General features: G+C 43.4%; 1 protein-coding gene across 1 annotated transcript in view; it reads right to left on the reverse strand.

The window, feature by feature from the left end:
- Positions 1 to 25,000, reverse strand: part of LOC124043159 (pumilio homolog 1-like) — a 57,053-nt gene that overhangs the window by 6,952 nt on the left and 25,101 nt on the right. Inside the window, 11 exon segments of the mRNA XM_046361410.1 lie at positions 6,938 to 7,067; positions 9,122 to 9,389; positions 9,524 to 9,766; positions 13,754 to 13,846; positions 14,150 to 14,329; positions 16,086 to 16,223; positions 16,440 to 16,577; positions 16,862 to 17,008; positions 17,190 to 17,288; positions 18,603 to 18,678; positions 24,961 to 25,000. The exon segment at positions 24,961 to 25,000 is cut by the window's right edge and continues 210 nt beyond it. Of these exon segments, the coding sequence (XP_046217366.1) occupies positions 6,938 to 7,067; positions 9,122 to 9,389; positions 9,524 to 9,766; positions 13,754 to 13,846; positions 14,150 to 14,329; positions 16,086 to 16,223; positions 16,440 to 16,577; positions 16,862 to 17,008; positions 17,190 to 17,288; positions 18,603 to 18,678; positions 24,961 to 25,000 (1,552 nt within the window).

Here is a 25,000-nt window from a genome sequence, read left to right on the forward strand (position 1 = left end):
GAGACACAGAGAGAGACAGAGAGAGACACAGACAGAGAGAGAGAGCGACAGAGACAGAGACACAGAGAGAGACAGAGACACAGACAGAGAGACAGACAGAGAGAGAGACAGAGACAGAGAGACACAGACAGAGAGAGAGAGAGAGAGACACAGACACACAGAGACAGAGAGAGAGAGAGAGACAGACAGACAAAGAGAGAGAGAACAGTTAACACACGTTTGGATGTAGCTGGCAAAACACAAACAATTTACATTAGAGGTCGACCGATTAATGGTCGATTTCAAGTTTTCATAACAATCGGAAATAGTTTTTTTTGGACACCAATTTGGCAGATTATTATTATTATTATTATTTTACACCTTTATGTAACCAGGCAAGTCAGTTAAGAACACATTCTTATCTTCAATGACGGCCTAGGAACAGTGGGTTAACTGCCTGTTCAGGGGCAGAACGACAGATTTTCACCTTGTCAGCTCGGGGGATTCAATCTTGCAACCTTACAGTTAACTAGTCCAACGCTCTAACCACCTGCCTCTCATTGTACTCCACGAGGAGCCTGCCTGTTACGCGAATGCAGTAAGTCAAGGTAAGTTGCTAGCTAGCATTAAAAACTTATCTTATAAAAAACAATCAGTCATAATCACGAGTTAACTACACATGGTTGATGATATTACTAGTTTATCTAGCGTGTCCTGTGTGCATATAATCAATGCGGTGCGTATCGTTGCTCCAACGTGAACCTAACCATAAACATCAGTGCCTTTCTTAAAATCAATACACAAGTATATGTTTTTAAACCTGCATATTTAGTTAATATTGCCAACTAACATCAATTTATTTTAACTAGGTAAATTGTGTCACTTTCTCTTGCAACAGAGTCAGGTAATATGCAGCAGTTTGGGCCGCCTGGCTCGTTGCGAACTGTGTGAAGACTATTTATTCCTAACAAAGACAGCCAACTTCGCCAAACGGGGGATGATTTAACAAAAGCGCATTTGTGGAAAAAAAGCACAATCGTTGCACGACTGTAACTAACCATGAACATCAATGCCTTTCTGAAAATCAATACACAGAAGTATATATTTTTAAACCTGCATATTTAGCTGAAAGAAATCCAGGTTAGCAGGCAATATTAACCAGGTGAAATTGTGTCACTTCTCTTGCGTCCATTGCACACAGAGTCAGTGTATATGCAACAGTTTGGGCCGCCTGGCTCATTGTGAACTAATTTAATTATGACATAACATTGAAGGTTGTGCAATGTAACAGGAATATTTAGACTTATGGATGCCACCCGTTAGATAAAATACCGAATGGTTCCGTATTTCACTGAAATAAAAGTTTTGTTTTCGAGATGATAGTTTCCAGATTCGACCATTTAATGACCAAAGGCTCGTATTTCTGTGTGTTATCATGTTATAATTAAGTCTATGATTTGATAGAGCAGTCTGACTGAGCGGTGGTAGGCAGCAGCAGGCTCATAAACATTCATTCAAACAGCACTTTCGTGCGTTTTGCCAGCAGCTCTTCGCTGTGCTTCAAGCTTTGAGCTGTTTATGACTTCAAGCCTATCAACTCCCGAGATGAGGCTGGTGTAACCGGTGTGAAATGGCTAGCTAGTTAGCGGGGTGCGTGCTAATAGCGTTTCAAACGTCACTCGCTCTGAGACTTGGAGTAGTAGTTCCCCTTGCTCTGCATAGGTAACGCTGCTTCGAAGGTGGCTGTTGTCGATGTGTTCCTGGTTCGAGCCCAGGTAGGGGCGAGGAGAGGGACGGAAGCTATACTGTTACACTGGCAATACTAAAAGTGCCTATAAGAACATTCAATAGTCAAAGGTTAATGAAATACAAATGATATAGAGAGAAAAAGTCCTATAATAACTACAACCTAAAACTTCTTACCTGGGAATATTGAAGACTCATGTTAAAAGGAACCACCAACTTTCATATGTTCTGGAGCAAGGATCTTAAATGTTAGCTTTTTTACATGGCACATATTGCACTTTTACTTTCTTCTCCAACACTTTGTTTTTGCATTATTTAAACCAAATCGAACATGTTTCATTATTTATTTGAGGCTAAATAGATTTTTATTGGTGTATTATATTAAGCTAAAATAAGTGTTCATTCAGTAATTGCCATTATTACAAATACATTTTTATTTAAAAATATATATATATTATTATTCTTTTATTTTATGAAAAAAAAAAAACATTTTTTAATTATTATTCTTTTTTTTAATCGGCCGATTAATTGGTATCGACTTTTTTTTGGTCCTCCAATAATCGGTATCGGCATTGAAAAAAATCATAATCGGTCGACCTCTAATTTACACACAGACACAGGCCTGTTTACAAATCAGACAACTCAAAGAACTTCTGGAGAACCTACCTGGCAAACAACTAAATACCCCCCCCCACCAACACACAGGTCTGATACAAACACATGTGCTGCAAATACACAAAACATTAAGGACACCCGACTGACCAGGTGAACCCAGGTGAAAGCTATGACCCCTTATTGATGTCACTTGTTAAATCCACTTCAATTAGTGTAGATGAAGTGGAGAAAACCGGTTATAGAAGGATTTTTAAACCTTGAGACAATTGAGACATGGATTGTGTATGTGTGCCATTCAGAGGGTGAACGGGCAAGACACAAGATGTAGGTGTCTTTGAACAGGAAATGGTAGTAGGTGTCTTTGAACAGGATATGGTAGTAGGTGTCTTTGAACAGGATATGGTAGTAGGTGCCTTTGAACAGGATATGGTAGTAGGTGCCTGTGTCTTTGAACAGGATATGGTAGTAGGTGCCTTTGAACAGGATATGGTAGTAGGTGCCTTTGAACAGGATATGGTAGTAGGTGCCTGTGTCTTTGAACAGGATATGGTAGTAGGTGCCTTTGAACAGGATATGGTAGTAGGTGCCTTTGAACAGGATATGGTAGTAGGTGCCTGTGTCTTTGAACAGGATATGGTAGTAGGTGCCTTTGAACAGGATATGGTAGTAGGTGCCTGTGTCTTTGAACAGGATATGGTAGTAGGTGCCTGTGTCTTTGAACAGGATATGGTAGTAGGTGCCTTTGAACAGGATATGGTAGTAGGTGCCTTTGAACAGGATATGGTAGTAGGTGTCTTTGAACAGGATATGGTAGTAGGTGTCTTTGAACAGGATATGGTAGTAGGTGCCTTTGAACAGGATATGGTAGTAGGTGTCTTTGAACAGGATATGGTAGTAGGTGTCTTTGAACAGGGTATGGTAGTAGGTGCCAGGCGCACCTGTTTGTGTCTAGAACTCAACCCTGCTGGGTTTTTCACGGGCAACAGTTTTCTGTGTGTATCAAGAAAGGGTCCACCACCCAAAGGACATCCAGCCAACTTGACACAACTGTGGGAAGCATTTCAATCAACGTGGGCCAGTGTCCCTGTGAAACGCTTTGGGACACTTTGTAGAGTCCACGCCCTGACAACTTGACACAACTGTGGGAAGCATTAGATTTAACAGTTGATTTGGGCTCCCAGGTGGCGCAGCGGTCTAAGGCACTGCATCTCAGTGCAAGAGGCGTCACTAAAAGTACCTGGTTCGAATCCAGGCTGTATCAGGCCGTGATTGGGAGTCTCAGAGGGCGGCGCACAATTGGCCCAGAGTTGTCCAGGTTAGGGTTTGGCTGGATTTGGGTTTGGCTGGAGTAGGCCATCATCGTAAATAAGAATTTGTTCTTAACTGACTTGTCTAGTTGGGGATCAATGAAATGGGGTATCAGTCCACTCAGTAAGGATTGGGGATCAATGACATGGGGTAGACTGATACCCCATTTCATTGACCCCCAATCCTTACTGAGTAGACTGATACCCCATTTAATTGACCCCCAATCCTTACTGAGTAGACTGATACCCCATTTCATTGACCCCCAATTCTTACTGAGTAGACTGATACCCCATTTCATTGACCCCCAATCCTTACTGAGTAGACTGATACCCCATTTCATTGACCCCCAATCCTTACTGAGTAGACTGATACCCCATTTTATTGACCCCCAATCCTTACTGAGTGGACTGATACCCCATTTCATTGACCCCCAATCCTTACTGAGTGGACTGATACCCCATTTCATTGACCCCCAATCCTTACTGAGTGGACTGATACCCCATTTCATTGACCCCCAATCCTTACTGAGTGGACTGATACCCCATTTCATTGACCCCCAATCCATCGGTAAGGCTGTACGGTGAAATAACTATTCCCTCATAAGTATTCCCTCATAAGTATTCCCTCATAAGTATTCCCTCATAAGTATTCCCTCATAACTATTCCCTCATAACTATTCCCTCATAACTATTCCCTCATAACTATTCCCTCATAACTATTCCCTCATAACTATTCCCTCATAACTATTCCCTCATAACTATTCCCTCATAACTATTCCCTCATAACTATTCCCTCATAACTATTCCCTCATAACTATTCCCTTAACTATTCCCTCATAAGTATTCCTCATAACTATTCCCTCATAACTATTCCTCATAACTATTCCTCATAACTATTCCCTCATAACTATTCCCTCATAACTATTCCCTCATAACTATTCCCTCATAACTATTCCCTCATAACTATTCCCTCATAACTATTCCCTCATAACTATTCCCTCATAACTATTCCCTCATAAGTATTCCCTCATAACTATTCCCTCATAACTATTCCCTCATAACTATTCCCTCATAACTATTCCCTCATAACTATTCCCTCCCAATGCAATTCTAAAGTATAATACATCCAGTGTGATTTCAACAGGTTGTCAAATTAACAAATGATTGTCTTTTGTTGATTTTATATAAAACATTCCAACCTCGTTTAACATGATCTATTCAATTATGGCATAATTCTACTATTTGTAAGTCGCTCTGGATAAGAGCGTCTGCTAAATGACTTAAATGTAAATGTAAATGTAATTTCTATTCATTTGCATCACTGTCAATGACACACTTTTATTTTGAAGGCTAAACACAAAGTCCACTATTGTGGCTAATCGTTATTGTGGCTCGCTTCACATAGATGGGTCCGACCACCATTAATGAAATAAGAACTGTCTTATAAATTATTTTTTAAATTATTTTAGATGATGACACCTAGCTATATAGTTAGCTAGCTAACGATAGCTACTGAAATAGATTATGTCGTTTTACTATGTTTTTGGGGAAGAACATTGTTTGCATCCATGAGCTAGCTAGCTTTTTATATGACCAGCACTGTAGGTGCGCGAGACAACTTTACCAGCATCATAGCATACAGCATCACAGCATCATAGCCTCATAGCATACAGCATCATAGCATCACAGTATACAGCATCATAGCATATAGCATCATAGCATACAGCATCATAGCATCATAGCATCATAGCATACAGCATCATAGCATACAGCATCATAGCATCACAGCATACAGCATCATAGCATACAGCATCATAGCATACAGCATCATAGCATACAGCATCATAGCATACAGCATCATAGCATCATAGCATACAGCATCATAGCATACAGCATCACAGCATCATAGCCTCATAGCATACAGCATCATAGCATCACAGTATACAGCATCATAGCATATAGCATCATAGCATACAGCATCATAGCATACAGCATCATAGCATCATAGCATACAGCATCATAGCATACAGCATCATAGCATACAGCATCATAGCATCATAGCATACAGCATCATAGCATACAGCATCATAGCATCACAGCATACAGCATCATAGCATACAGCATCATAGCATACAGCATCATAGCATACAGCATCATAGCATACAGCATCATAGCATCATAGCATACAGCATCATAGCATACAGCATCATAGCATCATAGCATACAGCATCATAGCATCATAGCATACAGCATCACAGCATCATAGCATCACAGCATCATAGCATCACAGCATCATAGCATACAGCATCATAGCATACAGCATCATAGCATCATAGCATACAGCATCATAGCATACAGCATCATAGCATACAGCATCATAGCATACAGCATCATAGCATACAGCATCATAGCATACAGCATCATAGCATACAGCATCATAGCATACAGCATCATAGCATACAGCATCATAGCATACAGCATCACAGCATCATAGCATACAGCATCATAGCATACAGCATCATAGCATACAGCATCATAGCATACAGCATCATAGCAAACGTATCAATGAATCGTTGTGACATATGAATACGAGTGACAGTGTAATCAATGTGTAATAACTACATTACACATGTATGACCGCGTTCAACTACTATGTGACATGCAGTCATACTCAGGTCCGGATTGGTCAAATAGCAGATCTTTTTTGACACGCAAAGACCCAAACGGCGTTCCATAGAAATCCTGGTTGAGAATGAAACGACTGAACAACGAAACAGCACAGCAAGTAAGTGACATAAATAGAGTTGGATTATGTTTCACTGGTAATGGGGACATACGTAAATGACAACAAAATTACGTTTTGGTCAGTGTGTGTGTGTGTGTGTGTGTGTGTGTGTGTGTGTGTGTGTGTGTGTGTGTGTGTGTGTGTGTGTGTGTGTGTGTGTGTGTGTGTAACCTTTATTTAACTAGGCAAGTCAGATAAGAACAAATTCTTATTTACAATGACAGCCTATCCCGGCCAAACCCGGACGACGCTGGGCCAATTGTGCGCCACCTTATGGGACTCCCAATCACAGCCAGATTGTGATACAGCCTAGAATCGAACCAGGGACTGTAGTGACGCCTCTTGCACTGCCTTAACACACACATGGACACGGGGGTCTAACTATTTAACTGTACTAGAATATTTAAAAGGCCACTAAAATTAGAAAATATCGGTATCGTTTTTTTTTGGGGGGGGGTATTGGATATCGGTATCGGTGCATAACTAATACTCCGTGTACACACACCTCAAAGAACTTCTGGATGACGTAGTTTCCAAAGACGTGGACCATGAGTTGGTAGGCAGCCTGGAGGATCTCACTGAACACCAGCTGACGCTCCGCTGAGCTGGCCCTCTCCAACTTCAACTGGATGAACCTGGAGATTCACAACACTCAAATTAAAATGTTCCTATATTTACTCACAGGGATAAAAAGAGAGAGAAAGAGATGAGAGAGAGGGAGATGAGGAGGGTAATGAAGAGGGGGAGGGGGGGGCAGACAACATCTGGACTCAATCAATAATGATAAAAGACAGTAGGTCGGAGGTTTGGTACCAGGGCTTTGGTAATGGGCAGGGATGATGAGATTGTTTGTGCTATATTGCTGTGACATTTTTTAAATATGGCTATAGGTGCGTCTCTCTACCTGCTGCCCTGCTGGTTCTGGCATGACTCCATGATGTGTGTGTCTCTCTACCTGAACTCCATGTGTCTCTCTACCTGAACTCCATGTGTCTCTCTACCTGAACTCCATGTGTCTCTCTACCTGAACTCCATGATGCGCCTCTCTCTACCTGAACTCCATGATGCGCGTCTCTCTACCTGAACTCCATGATGCGCCTCTCTCTACCTGAACTCCATGATGCGCTCTCTCTACCTGAACTCCATGATGCGCCTCTCTCTACCTGAACTCCATGATGCGCCTCTCTCTACCTGAACTCCATGATGCGCGTCTCTCTACCTGAACTCCATGATGCGCCTCTCTCTACCTGAACTCCATGATGCGCCTCTCTCTACCTGAACTCCATGATGCGCCTCTCTCTACCTGAACTCCATGATGCGCCTCTCTCTACCTGAACTCCATGATGCGCCTCTCTCTACCTGAACTCCATGATGCGCCTCTCTCTAACTGAACTCCATGATGCGTCTCTCTCTACCTGAACTCCATGCGTCTCTCTCTACCTGAACTCCATGCGTCTCTCTCTACCTGAACTCCATGCGTCTCTCTCTACCTGAACTCCATGCGTCTCTCTCTACCTGAACTCCATGCGTCTCTCTCTACCTGAACTCCATGCGTCTCTCTCTACCTGAACTCCATGCGTCTCTCTCTACCTGAACTCCATGCGTCTCTCTCTACCTGAACTCCATGCGTCTCTCTCTACCTGAACTCCATGCGTCTCTCTCTACCTGAACTCCATGCGTCTCTCTCTACCTGAACTCCATGCGTCTCTCTCTACCTGAACTCCATGCGTCTCTCTCTACCTGAACTCCATGCGTCTCTCTACCTGAACTCCATGCGTCTCTCTACCTGAACTCCATGCGTCTCTCTACCTGAACTCCATGCGTCTCTCTACCTGAACTCCATGCGTCTCTCTACCTGAACTCCATGCGTCTCTCTACCTGAACTCCATGCGTCTCTCTACCTGAACTCCATGCGTCTCTCTACCTGAACTCCATGCGTCTCTACCTGAACTCCATGCGTCTCTCTACCTGAACTCCATGCGTCTCTCTACCTGAACTCCATGCGTCTCTCTACCTGAACTCCATGCGTCTCTCTACCTGAACTCCATGCGTCTCTCTACCTGAACTCCATGCGTCTCTCTACCTGAACTCCATGATGTGTGTGCGTCTCTCTACCTGAACTCCATGATGTGTGTCTCTCTACCTGAACTCCATGATGTGTGTGCGTCTCTCTACCTGAACTCCATGTGTCTCTCTACCTGAACTCCATGTGTCTCTCTACCTGAACTCCATGATGTGTGTGTGTCTCTCTACCTGAACTCCATGATGTGTGTGCCTCTCTCTACCTGAACTCCATGATGTGTGTGTGTGTCTCTCTACCTGAACTCCATGATGTGTGTGTGTCTCTCTACCTGAACTCCATGATGTGTGTGTGTCTCTCTACCTGAACTCCATGGTGCGTGTGTGTCTCTCTACCTGAACTCCATGATGCGTGTGTGTCTCTACCTGAACTCCATGATGTGTGTCTCTCTCTACCTGAACTCCATGATGTGTGTCTCTACCTGAACTCCATGATGTGTGTCTCTACCTGAACTCCATGATGTGTCTGTCTCTACCTGAACTCCATGATGTGTCTGTCTCTACCTGAACTCCATGATGTCTCTCTCTACCTGAACTCCATGATGTCTCTCTCTACCTGATCTCCATGATGTGTGTCTCTCTACCTGAACTCCATGATGTGTGTCTCTACCTGCTGCCGTGTTGGTCCTGACTGAACTCCATGATGTGCCCAGCAATCTCTCTCAGCTGCAGGTTGGGGTAGCGGTTGTTCCGGAAGTCTTCCAGAAGCCGGCTCCGCCCTGACGGCATCACGTCCGACATTCCGTAACGTAGCCGTGACGACGGGAAGAGCTGGCTGCTGGGAGAGAAGAGGGAGGAGCCAGAACTGGCGCTGCGATACTTCGCCTCCGCCCCCGGGGCAGCAGATATGAAACGACCGCTGCCATTGGTCAGACCTCCTGTGGGAGGGTTTCAGAGAGGAGGGATGGTTAGTGCTGATTGGACATAATAAAAACCATGATAAAATGTTATAACCACAAAAATACACTGCAAGTTTTATGTCAGCATGGTAACAATAGACCTCGTCACTCACCCAGGTTAAGGTTGGATGAGGAGCTGTGATTGGACAGAGAAGGGGGTGGAGTTAGGGAGTGGGAGGGGCCTTGGTTGGGCAGAGGCATTCCAACTGGCCCGGGGGAGGAGCTAAAGCCCAGGGTTCCGTTGTAGAACCCCCCGTGGCCGATGGGAGTGAGGCTGGATTGCGTGCGTTTGTACAAGTCACTAGTGCCAGTCAGAGAGTCACGACGAGAACTGCTGCCACCGCTGGAGTTAGCCACTGGAGGGAGACAGAGAGACCATTAACACACAGCGTTGACCAGTAGAGGGAGCTATACACACAGACTCATAGATAAGTCAGAAAACTTCAGACAGTTGAACAGAAATAGTGAGAATCATTGCCATTAGGGATGGGCATTTGAAATGATTTCATTTTTTACAGGTATTTCGACTATCTGAAAAAACAATGATATTATTCTAACAGTCGTCCTCCCGAGTAACTATAGATCCCGGCCGCAACCGGGACACCCATGGGGCGGGGCACAATAGGCCCAGCGTCGTCCCGGTTATGGGAGGGTTTGTCCGGCAGGGATGTTCTTGTCCCATCACGCTCTAGCGACTCCTGTGGGCCGGGCGCAATGCACGCTGACCAGGTCGCTAGGTGTACGGTGTTTCCTCCAACACATTGGTGCTGGCTGGCTTCCGGTTTGGATGTGTGTTGTGTCAAGAAGCAGTGCGGCTTGGCTGGGTTGTGTTTCGGAGGACACACGGCTCTCGACCTTCGCCTCTCCCGAGTCCATATGGGAGTTTCAGAGATGAGACAAGACCGTAACTAGCAATTGGAAACCATGAAATTAGGGAGAAAAGGGAGTCAAAAGTTGTTGTTTTTTAAATTAAAAAAGATATTTGAAGAGTCAAAATACAGGTAAAAAAATAAACTTCAATGGGGACTTAGTCGGGTGACTCAGGAAGCGCTCTGCTTGTTGTTTCAGACCTGTTGCTTCCGGCGCAAGAGGAGCAGGGGCCAGTGTGTCTGACATGGAGAGACTTGTGCAAGTTAAACCTGTTGCTGCGTTAAGTTATCCATCATCTCATCTGCTAGTGTCTGTCGTGACTGGAGTTAGTTAGCCAGCTAGCTAGCCAGGCTAATTCAGGCTATTTAGCTGCATCCTCATCTAATATATGCCATTTAGCAGACGCTTTTATCCAAAGCGACTTACAGTCATGTGTGCATACATTCTACGTATGGGTGGTCCCGGGGGATCGAACCCACTACCCTGGCATTACAAGCACCATGCTCTACCAACTGAGCTACAGAAGGACCACAAGTCTAAAACAACTCCATATTAACCAACAGCCTACCTGTTGGTTAATCACTGTAGCCTACTCCTCATTTAGCCAACTTAATTGCGTAATTGTAATTTCATCTTGCATTGATTAGAACTCAAAATGGTGGTGAATGGCACTGGAGGGAATAGAGTACGTTTTGCGGGTTCCTGACCAATTGCGCTATTTTGTGTGTTTTTTTGTGCTGAGCTTAACATCTTTTGTACATAATGTTTCCCCCATCATTTTCTATGACCGAAAATAGCTTCTGGACACCCGAACAGCGATAACTAACCTCGATTTGGAGGAGTACTTCTACTTCAATGAGTCAGAGGCAAAATACATTAATTATTCCGGACCAGGCCCAAATTCCCGACACTTGAAGGAGACAGCGCAATAGAGGCCGGCGTGTGGGATACCTGACAACACAACAACAGAGAGTGGAAAAACCGCCTCAACCCTCCGTTCTATTGGTGAACGTACAATCACTGGAGAATAAACGGATGAGTTCCATTCCAGACTGATCTGAAGACCTGTAATATCCTGTTTCTCAGTCGTGACAAAACAAGGACATTGTAAATATAAATCTAGCTGGTTTTTCTATTGGCAGGACAGCACGGCAGCATCGGGAAAGCTCAGGTGAGGGGGGTGCCTCTCAGTTATCAGCTGGTGCGCAATCTCTAATATCAAGGAAGACTCGAGGTTTAGACTATAATATTTACTAAAATAGTTTATATTTCTAGTAGCTGTCTATTTACCACCACAAGTTGATGATGGCACTAAGACCGGACTCAACGAGCTATTTTGGGCCATAAGCAAACAAGAAAATACTCAGAGGCGGCGCTCCTAGTGGCCGGTTACTTAAATGCAGGAAAACTGAAATCCATTTGACCTCATTTCTACCAGCATGTCACCTGTGCAACTAGAGGCAAAAAGCCTCCAGATCACCTTCACTTCACACAGACTCGCATAGAAAGCTCTCCCTCCATTTGGCAAATCTGACCAAAAACTGGTCCGATGAAGCGGATGCTAAGCTACATGACTGTTTTGCTAGCACAGATTGGAATATCTTCTGGGATTCATCCGATGGCATTGAGGAGTTTACCACATTAATAAGTGCATCGACGACGTCTTGTACGTACGTACGTACATTTCCCAACCAGAAGCCATGGATTACAGGCAACAACATCTGCACTGAGCTAAAGGCAAGAGCTGCCGCAAGAGTTGCCTAGTCACTTTACCCCTACCTACAGTATAATGCTGTTACTGTCTATTATATATCCTTCACCCCTACCTACAGTATACTGCTGTTACTGTTTATTATCGGTTATGTTGCCTAGCCACTTCACCAGCAAAGAAATCAACCAAGACCTCAGAAAGAATGTAGATCTCCACAAGTCTGGTTCATCCTTGGGAGCAATTTCCAAACGCCTGAAGGTACCACGTTCATCTGTACAAACAATGGTACGCAAGTATAAACACTATGGGACCACGCAGCCGTCAACCCGCTCAGGAAGGAGACGCGTTCTGTCTCCTAGAGACTTTGGTTCGAAAAATGCAAATCAATCTCAGAAGAACAGCAAAAGACCTTGTGAAGATGCTGTTGGAAACAGGTACAAAATTATCTATATCCACAGTAAAACGAGTCCTATATCGACATAACCTGAAAGGCCACTCAGCAAGGAAGAAGCCACTGCTCCAAAACCACCATGAAAAAAGCCAGACTTCGGTTTGCAACTGCACATGGGGGCAAAGATCGTACTTTTTGGCCATAACGACCATCGTTATGTTTGGAGGAATAAGGGGGAGGCTTGCAGGCCGAAGAACACCAACAAAGTCAAGGTATTGGAGTGGCCATCACAAAGCCCTGACCTTTATCCCATGGAAATTTGCGAGCAAAACTGAAAAAGCATGTGTGAGGTAGGAGGCCTTACAAACCTGACTCAGTTACACCAGCTCTGTCATGAGGAATGGGCCAAAATTCACCCAACTTATTGTGAGAAGCTTGTGGAAGGCTACCTAAATGTTTGACCCAAGTTAAATCATTTAAAGGCAATGCTACCAAATACTAATTGAGTGTATGTAAACTTCTGACCCACTGAGAATGTGATGAAAGAAATAAAAGCCGAAATAAATCATTCTCTCTACTATTATTCTGACATTTAACATTCCTAAAATAAAGTGGTGATCCTAACTGACCTAAAAACAGGGCATTGTTACTGGGATTAAATGTCAGGAATTGTGAAAAACTGAGTTTTAATGACTCCAACCTAAGTGTATGAAAACTTCCGACTTCAACTGTGTGTGTGTGTGTGTATATTCAGTGTTATTTTTCTATTATTTCTCTGGTTAGGCCCCGTAAGTAAGTTTGTCTAAACCGGTTGTTTAAGAAGCATATGACTAATACCATTTGATTTCTACGACACATGAAGCCTCTGACGGTAGTGCTGCTTTGATGCTGCTTTAAGGAATACCTAGGATAGGATAAAGTAATCCTTCTCACCCCCCCCCCCCTTAAAAGATTTAGATGCACTATTGTAAAGTGGCTGCTCCACTGGATGTCATAAGGTGAACGCACCAATTTGTAAGTCGCTCTGGTTAAGAGCGTCTGCTAAATGACTTAAATGTAAATGTAATGTTAAATGATTGACCCACAATAACAAGCTACACAGGTGAAAAGTGTTTTGTTTTTTAATGGGGCGCACCCATAATAACTGCCAAATCTGCTGATTCATTAACATTTCTAATGGCATGGTACTTGTATGTACACATCTCACAGATAATTACATTTTAGACAAAGCCCTTTCATTAAAATAAGCATTTTTTATTATTTGTCCAAAATTAATATTCTCGCAAGTAACTGAATACTAACGTTCGTTCGGATACCGGAATAACGGTAACCCACCCCTGCTCTCCATTCAGCCTACTGAGTCCCACACACCTGCAGTGCCAAAGCCGCCCAACGTCGCTCCGAGTGAAGAGTTGCTCTGACCAAACCCCAGAGAGGCGGAGCCGGGGCCCGGCTGGGCGGAGCCTGTAGAGAAAACAACCAATCACCTTTGTTAATCTACTTCTGTCACCGAGTTTATATGCGAAACAAAATCATATTTGAACACATCTTGGTCACGTTCCAGGGCGACTACATTGCAGACACTTGCCAGATCTCACAAAGCCAAGGCAGATTGTTGACCTATGAACTACCACATGATATAGGAATCCGATGCACGACTGGCCAATCCATGACACAGCATGCAACGTCTCCAATGTAGTCGCCCTGGAAACGACCTCTGCCAATTCACCCGTTTAGTTTTTCACTCACAGTACGTCAATTGGCTACCTTGAGAGAAGAGGGAGGAGCTCTGGGATGAGTTGCTAAGAGAGGATCCATAAAAGGAGTTTCCTGACATAGCCCCTCCCCCCTGCTGCTGAGGCTGCTGTGATTGCATGGCTCGGAACGGACCATTGGCCCCGCCTCCCATACCACCGTTAGTCCCGCCACCTGCAGCTGCTGCCGCCACTGGAGAGAGGGAAGAAGAGAGGGAAGGAGAGAGGGTAGGAGAGAGGGTAGGAGAGAGGGTAGGAGAGAGGGTAGGAGAGAGGGTAGGAGAGAGGGTAGGAGAGAGGGTAGGAGAGAGAGGGAAGGAGAGAGGGAAGGAGAGAGGGTAGGAGAGAGCAGAGAGAAATAAATTGTCATAAGTGAGAGTTTGGTGGGCTGATACCGTATTAGGGTGACAGAGTGACTGAGATACTGTATTAGGGTGACTGAGATACTGTGTTAGGGTGACTGAGATACTGTATTAGGGTGACTGAGATACTGTGTTAGGGTGACTGAGATACTGTGTTAGGGTGACTGAGATACTGTGTTAGGGTGACTGAGATACCGTGTTAGGGTGACTGAGATACTGTGTTAGGGTGACTGAGATACTGTGTTAGGGTGACTGAGATACTGTGTTAGGGTGACTGAGATACTGTGTTAGGGTGACTGAGATACTGTGTTAGGGTGACTGAGATACTGTGTTGGGGAGACTGACTGAGATACCATATTAGAGTGACTGAGTGACTGAGATACTGTATTAGGGTGACTGAGATACTGTATTAGGGTGACTGACTGAGATACCGTGTTAGGGTGACTGACTGAGATACCGTGTTAGGGTGACTGACTGAGATACCATATTAGAGTGACTGAGTGACAGATACTGTATTAGGGTGACTGAGATACTGTATTAGAGTGACTGAGATACTGTGTTAGGGTGACTGACTGAGATACCGTATTAGGGTGACTGAGTGACAGAGATACTGTATTAGGGTGACTGAGTGACAGAGATACTGTATTAGGGTGACTGAGTGACAGAGATACTGTATTAGGGTGACTGAGTGACAGAGATACTGTATTAGGGTGACAGAGATACTGTATTAGGGTGACTGAGTGACAGAGATACTGTATTAGGGTGACAGAGATACTGTATTAGGGTGACAGTGACAGAGATACCGTATTAGGGTGACAGTGACAGAGATACCGTATTAGGGTGACAGAGATACTGTATTAGGGTGACTGAGTGACAGAGATACTGTATTAGGGTGACAGAGATACTGTATTAGGGTGACTGAGTGACAGAGATACTGTATTAGGGTGACAGAGATACTGTATTAGGGTGACAGTGACAGGGATACCGTATTAGGGTGACAGTGACAGAGATACCGTATTAGGGTGACAGTGACAGAGATACCGTATTAGGGTGACAGTGACAGAGATACCGTATTAGGGTGACAGAGATACTGTATTAGGGTGACAGTGACAGAGATACCGTATTAGGGTGACAGCGATACTGTATTAGGGTGACTGAGTGACAGAGATACCGTATTAGGGTGACTGAGTGACAGAGATACCGTATTAGGGTGACTGAGTGACAGAGATACCGTATTAGGGTGACTGAGTGACAGAGATACCGTATTAGGGTGACTGAGTGACAGAGATACTGTATTAGGGTGACTGAGTGACAGAGATACTGTATTAGGGTGACTGAGTGACAGAGATACTGTATTAGGGTGACAGAGTGACAGAGATACTGTATTAGGGTGACAGAGATACTGTATTAGGATGACTGAGTGACAGAGATACTGTATTAGGGTGACTGAGTGACAGAGATACTGTATTAGGGTGACAGCGATACTGTATTAGGGTGACTGAGTGACAGAGATACTGTATTAGGGTGACTGAGTGACAGAGATACTGTATTAGGGTGAGTGATAGTGTAAATGAAGGAGTGTGTTACCTGCTTGTGCAGCGGAGGGAGAGATAATAACTGAGCCTGCGGGGGCCATGAGGCGTACGGGTCCGCCCCTAGATCCTGTGTTGACCACTAGCGCCCCCGTCTGGTCATAGTAAGCAGCTGGAGCCAGCATGGGATAGCCTGCAGAGAGGAACTCATGGGTTAATCTGTCTGTGTGTGTGTGTGTGTCTGTGTGTCTGTGTGTCTGTGTGTCTGTGTGTCTGTGTGTGTGTGTGTGTGTGTGTGTGTGTGTGTGTGTGTGTGTGTGTGTGTGTGTGTGTGTGTGTGTGTGTGTGTGTGTTAGTAAATGTCTTGCTCACCAGGCGAGGTGTATGTGTTAGTAAATGTCTTGCTCACCAGGCACGCCGGCAGCCAGCCCCTGTCCGAAGGCGAGAGCCGAGTTGACTGCTGCGGCGGCGATCAGCTGGTCGTTCTGCTGACCCTGTTGACCTTGGCTAGGGGTCAGGGGTCGCTGGTTACCTCCCCACGCATCACCTAGAGTTAAATAAAGGTTAGCCAATAGGAGGGCAGAAGGGTCTGAGACTGAGCCAATGGGAAAGGCTGAGTCGCGGTGGCGGGCTGGTTTAACTCCACAAGGTGTTGTACTTAGTAAAACGCCATGAACACACACTGACATTAGGAGGTGCATGAGGGCATAACTTCTCTGGACTTGTGGTAAATCTCACAACCATAAAGCGCTGAGCACTGAAGCAACAAACAAAAAGAAGTCAGACAGTAGCTTTACCTAATGAGGAGCGGTCAAGCCAATAGGACGCCACTGACCTGTTGTTGGTTGTGCTGGTTCTGTCCTTGAGCCTGTTGATTGGCTGAGTTGTTGGCGGCCGCAGCCTGTTGCTGGAACAGATTGGCTGGATACACTCCCCAGGGAGTCACCCCGTAGTACTGAGGAGGCATCACCGTTGGGCCTGAACACACACAATAAGTTAGTTGGTACAGGATGGAGGTTGCAAAGTCAAGACAGCAGGTTAGATTCCTGGGACCAGCCATGTAGAAAAATGTATGCATGCTGGACTGTCATCATATTCCCATAGTACAGGGGATATTAAATAACAAAATGGCAGATGTGTGTGTGTGTGTGTGTCTTACCCAGTGTTGCAGCAGCCGCCAGTCCAGCAGCGTAGGGGTCGGTTCCAGACGGACCGGTACTGATGATGTAAGGGTTGGAAACAAACGCTTGAGCCAAACCTGAAAAGACACGTACATAGAGATCACAGAGAAACAGAGACTAGAGCTGCCCGACGGTCGTGGAATTGTTTTGGTTGACGGTAATTGGCCAGCCAGACACACATTTTCTCCTCCTGTCTGCCTGTGCTGCCATTGAAAGACAAGGAGTGCCACAGCCGTCCACATTCAAGTCAATGATGACATAATGGGTGGGACTGGTGGCCATTGTGAGTGTACCCATAGCAACAAAGCAGGAAGTAAAAAATATGTGCAATGATTTGTCGATTCAGCTCAACTGTCAAAACATTTATTTTAATTGCATGAGCCACATCAGTGAACATCATTTGAACGAACATTCTATGTTACCATGGAAATCATGGCGTCACAATACCAGGCGGCAGCAATTTGTGAGTGTACAAATGACTGTATATTGACAAAGCCATTGATCACGTGACATCCATCATTCAGATGTGAAGACTCAATTAGGGCATTTGAAGCCCAGTGAGGAGGTTATGATGGCGTCTCATGGAGACTAAACTTGCACAGTTTGAGCTACTCCAGCTAGCTCACTGCTGGCTGCCATTAGCTACCAAATGATCTTATAATGTCTGTGTGCGAGGTAATACATTCAAGGACATGCATCTGGTGTAATGAAAGTAATTATTGGTGCCAAGTCCAGTCCAAATTCAACTGATTGGACATTATTTTATTTTTTTAAAGGCACACACCTGTCTATATAAATGTCCCAAATCTGAAATGTGGTCGTAATTTTGGGGTTTTACAAGAGTGCCGAGGGAAACTTAAATCGAAGATAAGTCACCCTGTCTACAGAACATTCAACAACAAAAAACACAAGTGCATTAGTGCTGCTAATTATATTTGTTGTTTGTTGATTTTCCATATAAAACGTGGTGAAATTATTTCCGTTTATCAGTACTTTAACGTTTCAATAATACTGATAACCGTGATCATTTTGGTCACTAAAATCTCTAAACGTAACAAAATGTGTAAAGAGGGGTATGAAATCTTTCCAAATACTAATAAACTAATCATTTCCAAACGTATATGTTGTACTCTGTGTCTGACTTGACTCCCTGAGGGGAGACTACCCACAATTCTTCATCACTATTGTTCTAAAATGTAATTAAGTCCTAACTGTTTAAACAGATAATTATTTATTTTTTCACCCATAACTATCGGTTACACGTTTATATGCTATTTGTGCCAGACGTAAGATACACAACTAGTCCAAGAACAACTTTGCATCGCTGAATAAAACATCACCCAAAAATGTCTTTCACCTGCAAAACAACTCACATTCTCGCTGTCTCTTACCAATGTGAGATTGCTGTGCTGCTGCCAAGGCATACTGCTGCTGTTGGGCTGCTAGAGCACTGGGTCTCTGGAACACCTATACACAGGTTATATTACACACACACACACACACACAGGTTATATTACACACACAGGTTATATTATACACACAGGTTATATTATACACACAGGTTATATAACACACACAGGTTATATTATACACACAGGTTATATTACACACACAGGTTATATTATACACACAGGTTATATTATACACACAGGTTATATTATACACACAGGTTATATTATACACACACAGGTTATATTATACACACAGGTTATATTACACACACAGGTTATATTACACACACAGGTTATATTATACACACAGGTTATATTACACACACAGGTTATATTATACACACAGGTTATATTATACACACAGGTTATATTACACACACAGGTTATAATATACACACAGGTTATATTACACACACAGGTTATATTATACACACAGGTTATATTACACACACAGGTTATATTACACACACAGGTTATATTACACACACAGGTTATATTACACACACAGGTTATATAACACACACACACACACAGGTTATATTACACACACAGGTTATATAACACACACACACACACAGGTTATATTATACACACAGGTTATATTACACACACAGGTTATATTATACACACAGGTTATATTATACACACAGGTTATATAACACACACAGGTTATATAACACACACAGGTTATATTACACACACAGGTTATATTATACACACACAGGTTATATTACACACACACAGGTTATATTACACACACACAGGTTATATTACACACACACAGGTTATATTACACACACACAGGTTATATTACACACACACACAGGTTATATTACACACACACAGGTTATATTACACACACAGGTTATATTACACACACACACACACACAGGTTATATTATACACACACACAGGTTATATTACACACACACAGGTTATATTACACACACACAGGTTATATTACACACACACACAGGTTATATTACACACACACACAGGTTATATTACACACACACAGGTTATATTACACACACACAGGTTATATTACACACACACAGGTTATATTACACACACACAGGTTATATTACACACACACAGGTTATATTACACACACACAGGTTATATTACACACACACAGGTTATATTACACACACACAGGTTATATTACACACACACAGGTTATATTACACACACACACACACAGGTTATATTATACACACACAGGTTATATTACACACACACACACACAGGTTATATTACACACACACAGGTTATATTACACACACACAGGTTATATTACACACACACACACACACACAGGTTATATTACACACACACAGGTTATATTACACACACACAGGTTATATTACACACACACAGGTTATATTACACACAGGTTATATTACACACACACAGGTTATATTACACACACAGGTTATATTATACACACACACAGGTTATATTACACACACACAGGTTATATTACACACACACAGGTTATATTACACACACACAGGTTATATTATACACACACACACACAGGTTATATTACACACAGGTTATATTACACACACAGGTTATATTATACACACACACACACAGGTTATATTACACACAGGTTATATTACACACACACAGGTTATATTACACACACAGGTTATATTACACACACACAGGTTATATTACACACAGGTTATATTACACACACACAGGTTATATTACACACACACAGGTTATATTACACACACACAGGTTATATTACACACAGGTTATATTACACACACACAGGTTATATTACACACACAGGTTATATTATACACACACACACACAGGTTATATTACACACAGGTTATATTACACACACAGGTTATATTATACACACACACACACAGGTTATATTACACACACACAGGTTATATTACACACACAGGTTATATTACACACACAGGTTATATATACACACACAGGTTATATTACACACACAGGTTATATTACACACACAGGTTATATTACACACACAGGTTATATTACACACACACAGGTTATATTATACACACACACACAGGTTATATTACACACACAGGTTATATTACACACACACAGGTTATATTATACACACACACACAGGTTATATTACACACACACAGGTTATATTACACACACAGGTTATATTATACACACACACACACAGGTTATATTACACACACAGGTTATATTATACACACACACACACACACAGGTTATATTATACACACACACACACACAGGTTATATTACACACACAGGTTATATTATACACACACACACACAGGTTATATTACACACACAGGTTATATTACACACACAGGTTATATTACACACACAGGTTATATTACACACACAGGTTATATTACACACACACAGGTTATATTACACACACAGGTTATATTATACACACACAGGTTATATTATACACACAGGTTATATTACACACACACACACACACACACAGGTTATATTACACACACAGGTTATATTACACACACACAGGTTATATTACACACACACAGGTTATATTACACACACACAGGTTATATTACACACACACAGGTTATATTACACACACACACACACACACAGGTTATATTATACACACACAGGTTATATTACACACACACACACAGGTTATATTATACACACACACACACACAGGTTATATTACACACACACACAGGTTATATTATACACACAGGTTATATTACACACACATACGCACACACACAGGTTATATTACACACACACACACACACACACACACACACACACACACACACACACACACACACACACACACACACACAGGTTATATTACACACACACACACACACACACACATTATATCACACACACACACACAGGTTATATTACACACACACACACACAGGTTATATTATACACACACACACACACAGGTTATATTACACACACACACACGTTATATTATACACACACACACACACACAGGTTATATTACACACACACACACACAGGTTATATTACACACACACACACAGGTTATATTACACACACACACACACACACACAGGTTATATTACACACACACACACACACACACACACACACACACACACACACACACACACACACACACACACACACACACACACACACACACACACACACACACACACACACACACACACACACACACACACACACACACACACACACACACACACACACACACACACACACACACAGATGTTATATTATATACAGGTTATATTATATACGGTGCATTCGGAAAGTAGTCCGACCCCTTGACTTTTCCACGTTACAGCCATGGTGCTTGCCTACGGAGCTGTGAGGGGAACGGCACCTCAGTACCTCCAGGCTCTGATCAGGCCCTACACCCAAACAAGGGCACTGCGTTCATCCACCTCTGGCCTGCTCGCCTCCCTACCACTGAGGAAGTACAGCTCCCGCTCAGCCCAGTCAAAACTGTTCGCTGCCCTGGCCCCCCAATGGTGGAACAAACTCCCTCACGACGCCAGGACAGCGGAGTCAATCACCACCTTCCGGAGACACCTGAAACCCCACCTCTTTAAGGAATACCTAGGATAGGATAAGTAATCCCTCTCACCCCCTTAAGATTTAGATGCACTATTGTAAAGTGACTGTTCCACTGGATGTCATAAGGTGAATGCACCAATTTGTAAGTCGCTCTGGATAAGAGCGTCTGCTAAATGACTTAAATGTAATGTAATGTTATTCTAAAATGGATGAAATTGTTGTTTTTTTCACCCATCTACACACAATACCCAATAATGAGAAAGCAAAAACAGGTTTAGAAAAATGCAAATTTATTTTTATTATTAAAAAAAAAAAAATCTAATATCATATTTACATAAGTATTCAGACCCCAGACCCTTTATTCAGTACTTTGTTGAAGCACCTTTGGCAGTGATTACAACCTTGAGTGTTCTTGGGTACGATGCTACAAGCTTGGCACACCTGTATTTGGGGTGTTTCTCCCATTCTTCTCTGCAGATCCTCTCAAGCTCTGTCAGGTTGGATGGGGAGCATCGCTGCACAGATATGTTCAGGTCTCTCCAGAGATGTACGATCAGGTTCAAGTCCGGGCTCTGGCTGGGCCACTCAAGGACATTCTGAGACTTGTCCTGAAGCCACTGCTGCATTGTCTTCGCTGTGTGCTTAGGGTCATTGTCCTGTTGGAAGGTGAACCTCTGCCCCAGTCTGAGGTCCTGAGCAGGTTTTCATCAAGGATCTCTCTGTACTTTGTTCCGTTCATCTTTGCCTCGATCCTGACTAGTCTCCCAGTCCCTGCTGTGGCCAGTTCTAGGAAGAGTCTTGGTGGTTCCAAACTTCTTCCATTTAACAATGATGGAGGCCACTGTGTTCTTGGGGACCTTCAACGCTGCAGAATGATGGAGGCCACTGTGTTCTTGGGGACCTTCAATGCTGCAGAATGATGGAGGCCACTGTGTTCTTGGGGACCTTCAATGCTGCAGAATGATGGAGGCCACTGTGTTCTTGGGGACCTTCAATGCTGCAGAATGATGGAGGCCACTGTGTTCTTGGGGACCTTCAATGCTGCAGAATGATGGAGGCCACTGTGTTCTTGGGGACCTTCAATGCTGCAGAATGATGGAGGCCACTGTGTTCTTGGGGACCTTCAATGCTGCAGAATGATGGAGGCCACTGTGTTCTTGGGGACCTTCAATGCTGCAGAATGATGGAGGCCACTGTGTTCTTGGGGACCTTCAATGCTGCAGAATGATGGAGGCCACTGTGTTCTTGGGGACCTTCAATGCTGCAGACATGTTTTGGTACCATTCCCCAGGTCTGTGTCTCGACACCATCCTGTCTCAGAGCGCTACAGATAATTCCTTCGACCTCATGGCTTGGTTTTTGTGCTGACATGCACTGTCAACTGTGGGACTTTATATAGACAGGTGTGTGCCTTTCCAAATCATTCCAATCTATTGAATTTACTACAGGTGGACTCCAATCAAGTTGTAGAAACATCTCAAGGATGATCAATGGAAACAGGAAGTACCTGAGCTCCATTTCAATTCTCATATCAAAGGGACTGAATACTTATGTAAATAAAGTATGTTTTTTAAATTTTTTATTATACATTTGCAATGGCATTTGTCATTATGGGGTATTGTGTTTAGATTGATGATATTTTTATTTATTTAACCCATATTAGAACAAGGCTGTAATGTAACAAAATGTTGAAAAATTCAAGGGGTCTGAATACTTTCCGAAGGCACTGTACCCACAGGTCACATGACACACACACACACAGGTCACATGACACACACACACACAGGTCACATGACACACACACACACAGGTCACATGACACACACACACACAGGTCACATGACACACACACACACAGGTCACATGACACACACACACACAGGTCACATGACACACACACACACAGGTCACATGACACACACAGGTCACATGACACACACAGGTCACATGACACACACAGGTCACATGACACACACACACACACACACAGGTCACATGACACACACACACACACACACAGGTCACATGACACACACAGGTCACATGACACACACACACACACACATGACACATGACAATATAATAATAATAATAACACACACACACATGTCACATGACACACACACACACACACACACAGGTCACATGACACACACACACACACACACAGGTCACATGACACACACACACACACACACAGGTCACATGACACACACACACACACACAGGTCACATGACACACACACACACACACAGGTCACATGACACACACACAGGTCACATGACACACACACAGGTCACATGACACACACACAGGTCACATGACACACACACAGGTCACATGACACACACACAGGTCACATGACACACACACAGGTCACATGACACACACACACACACAGGTCACATGACACACACACACACACAGGTCACATGACACACACACACACACAGGTCACATGACACACACACACTCAGGTCACATGACACACACACACTCAGGTCACATGACACACACACACTGGTCACATGATACAAACACACAGGTCACATGATACAAACACACAGGTCACATGATACAAACACACAGGTCACATGATACAAACACACAGGTCACATGATATACACACACATTATGCTCACAGTCACACACTTAGTATATACACACATACACCTCTGCTGGTTGCTGTAGTAGAGGGGTCCATGGTGGTCATCACACACACACCTGTTGTTGGTTGCTGTAGTCGAACAGACCCATGGTGGGC

This window comes from Oncorhynchus gorbuscha, linkage group LG09 (genome assembly GCF_021184085.1).
Source record: "Oncorhynchus gorbuscha isolate QuinsamMale2020 ecotype Even-year linkage group LG09, OgorEven_v1.0, whole genome shotgun sequence".
NCBI lineage: Eukaryota > Metazoa > Chordata > Actinopteri > Salmoniformes > Salmonidae > Oncorhynchus > Oncorhynchus gorbuscha.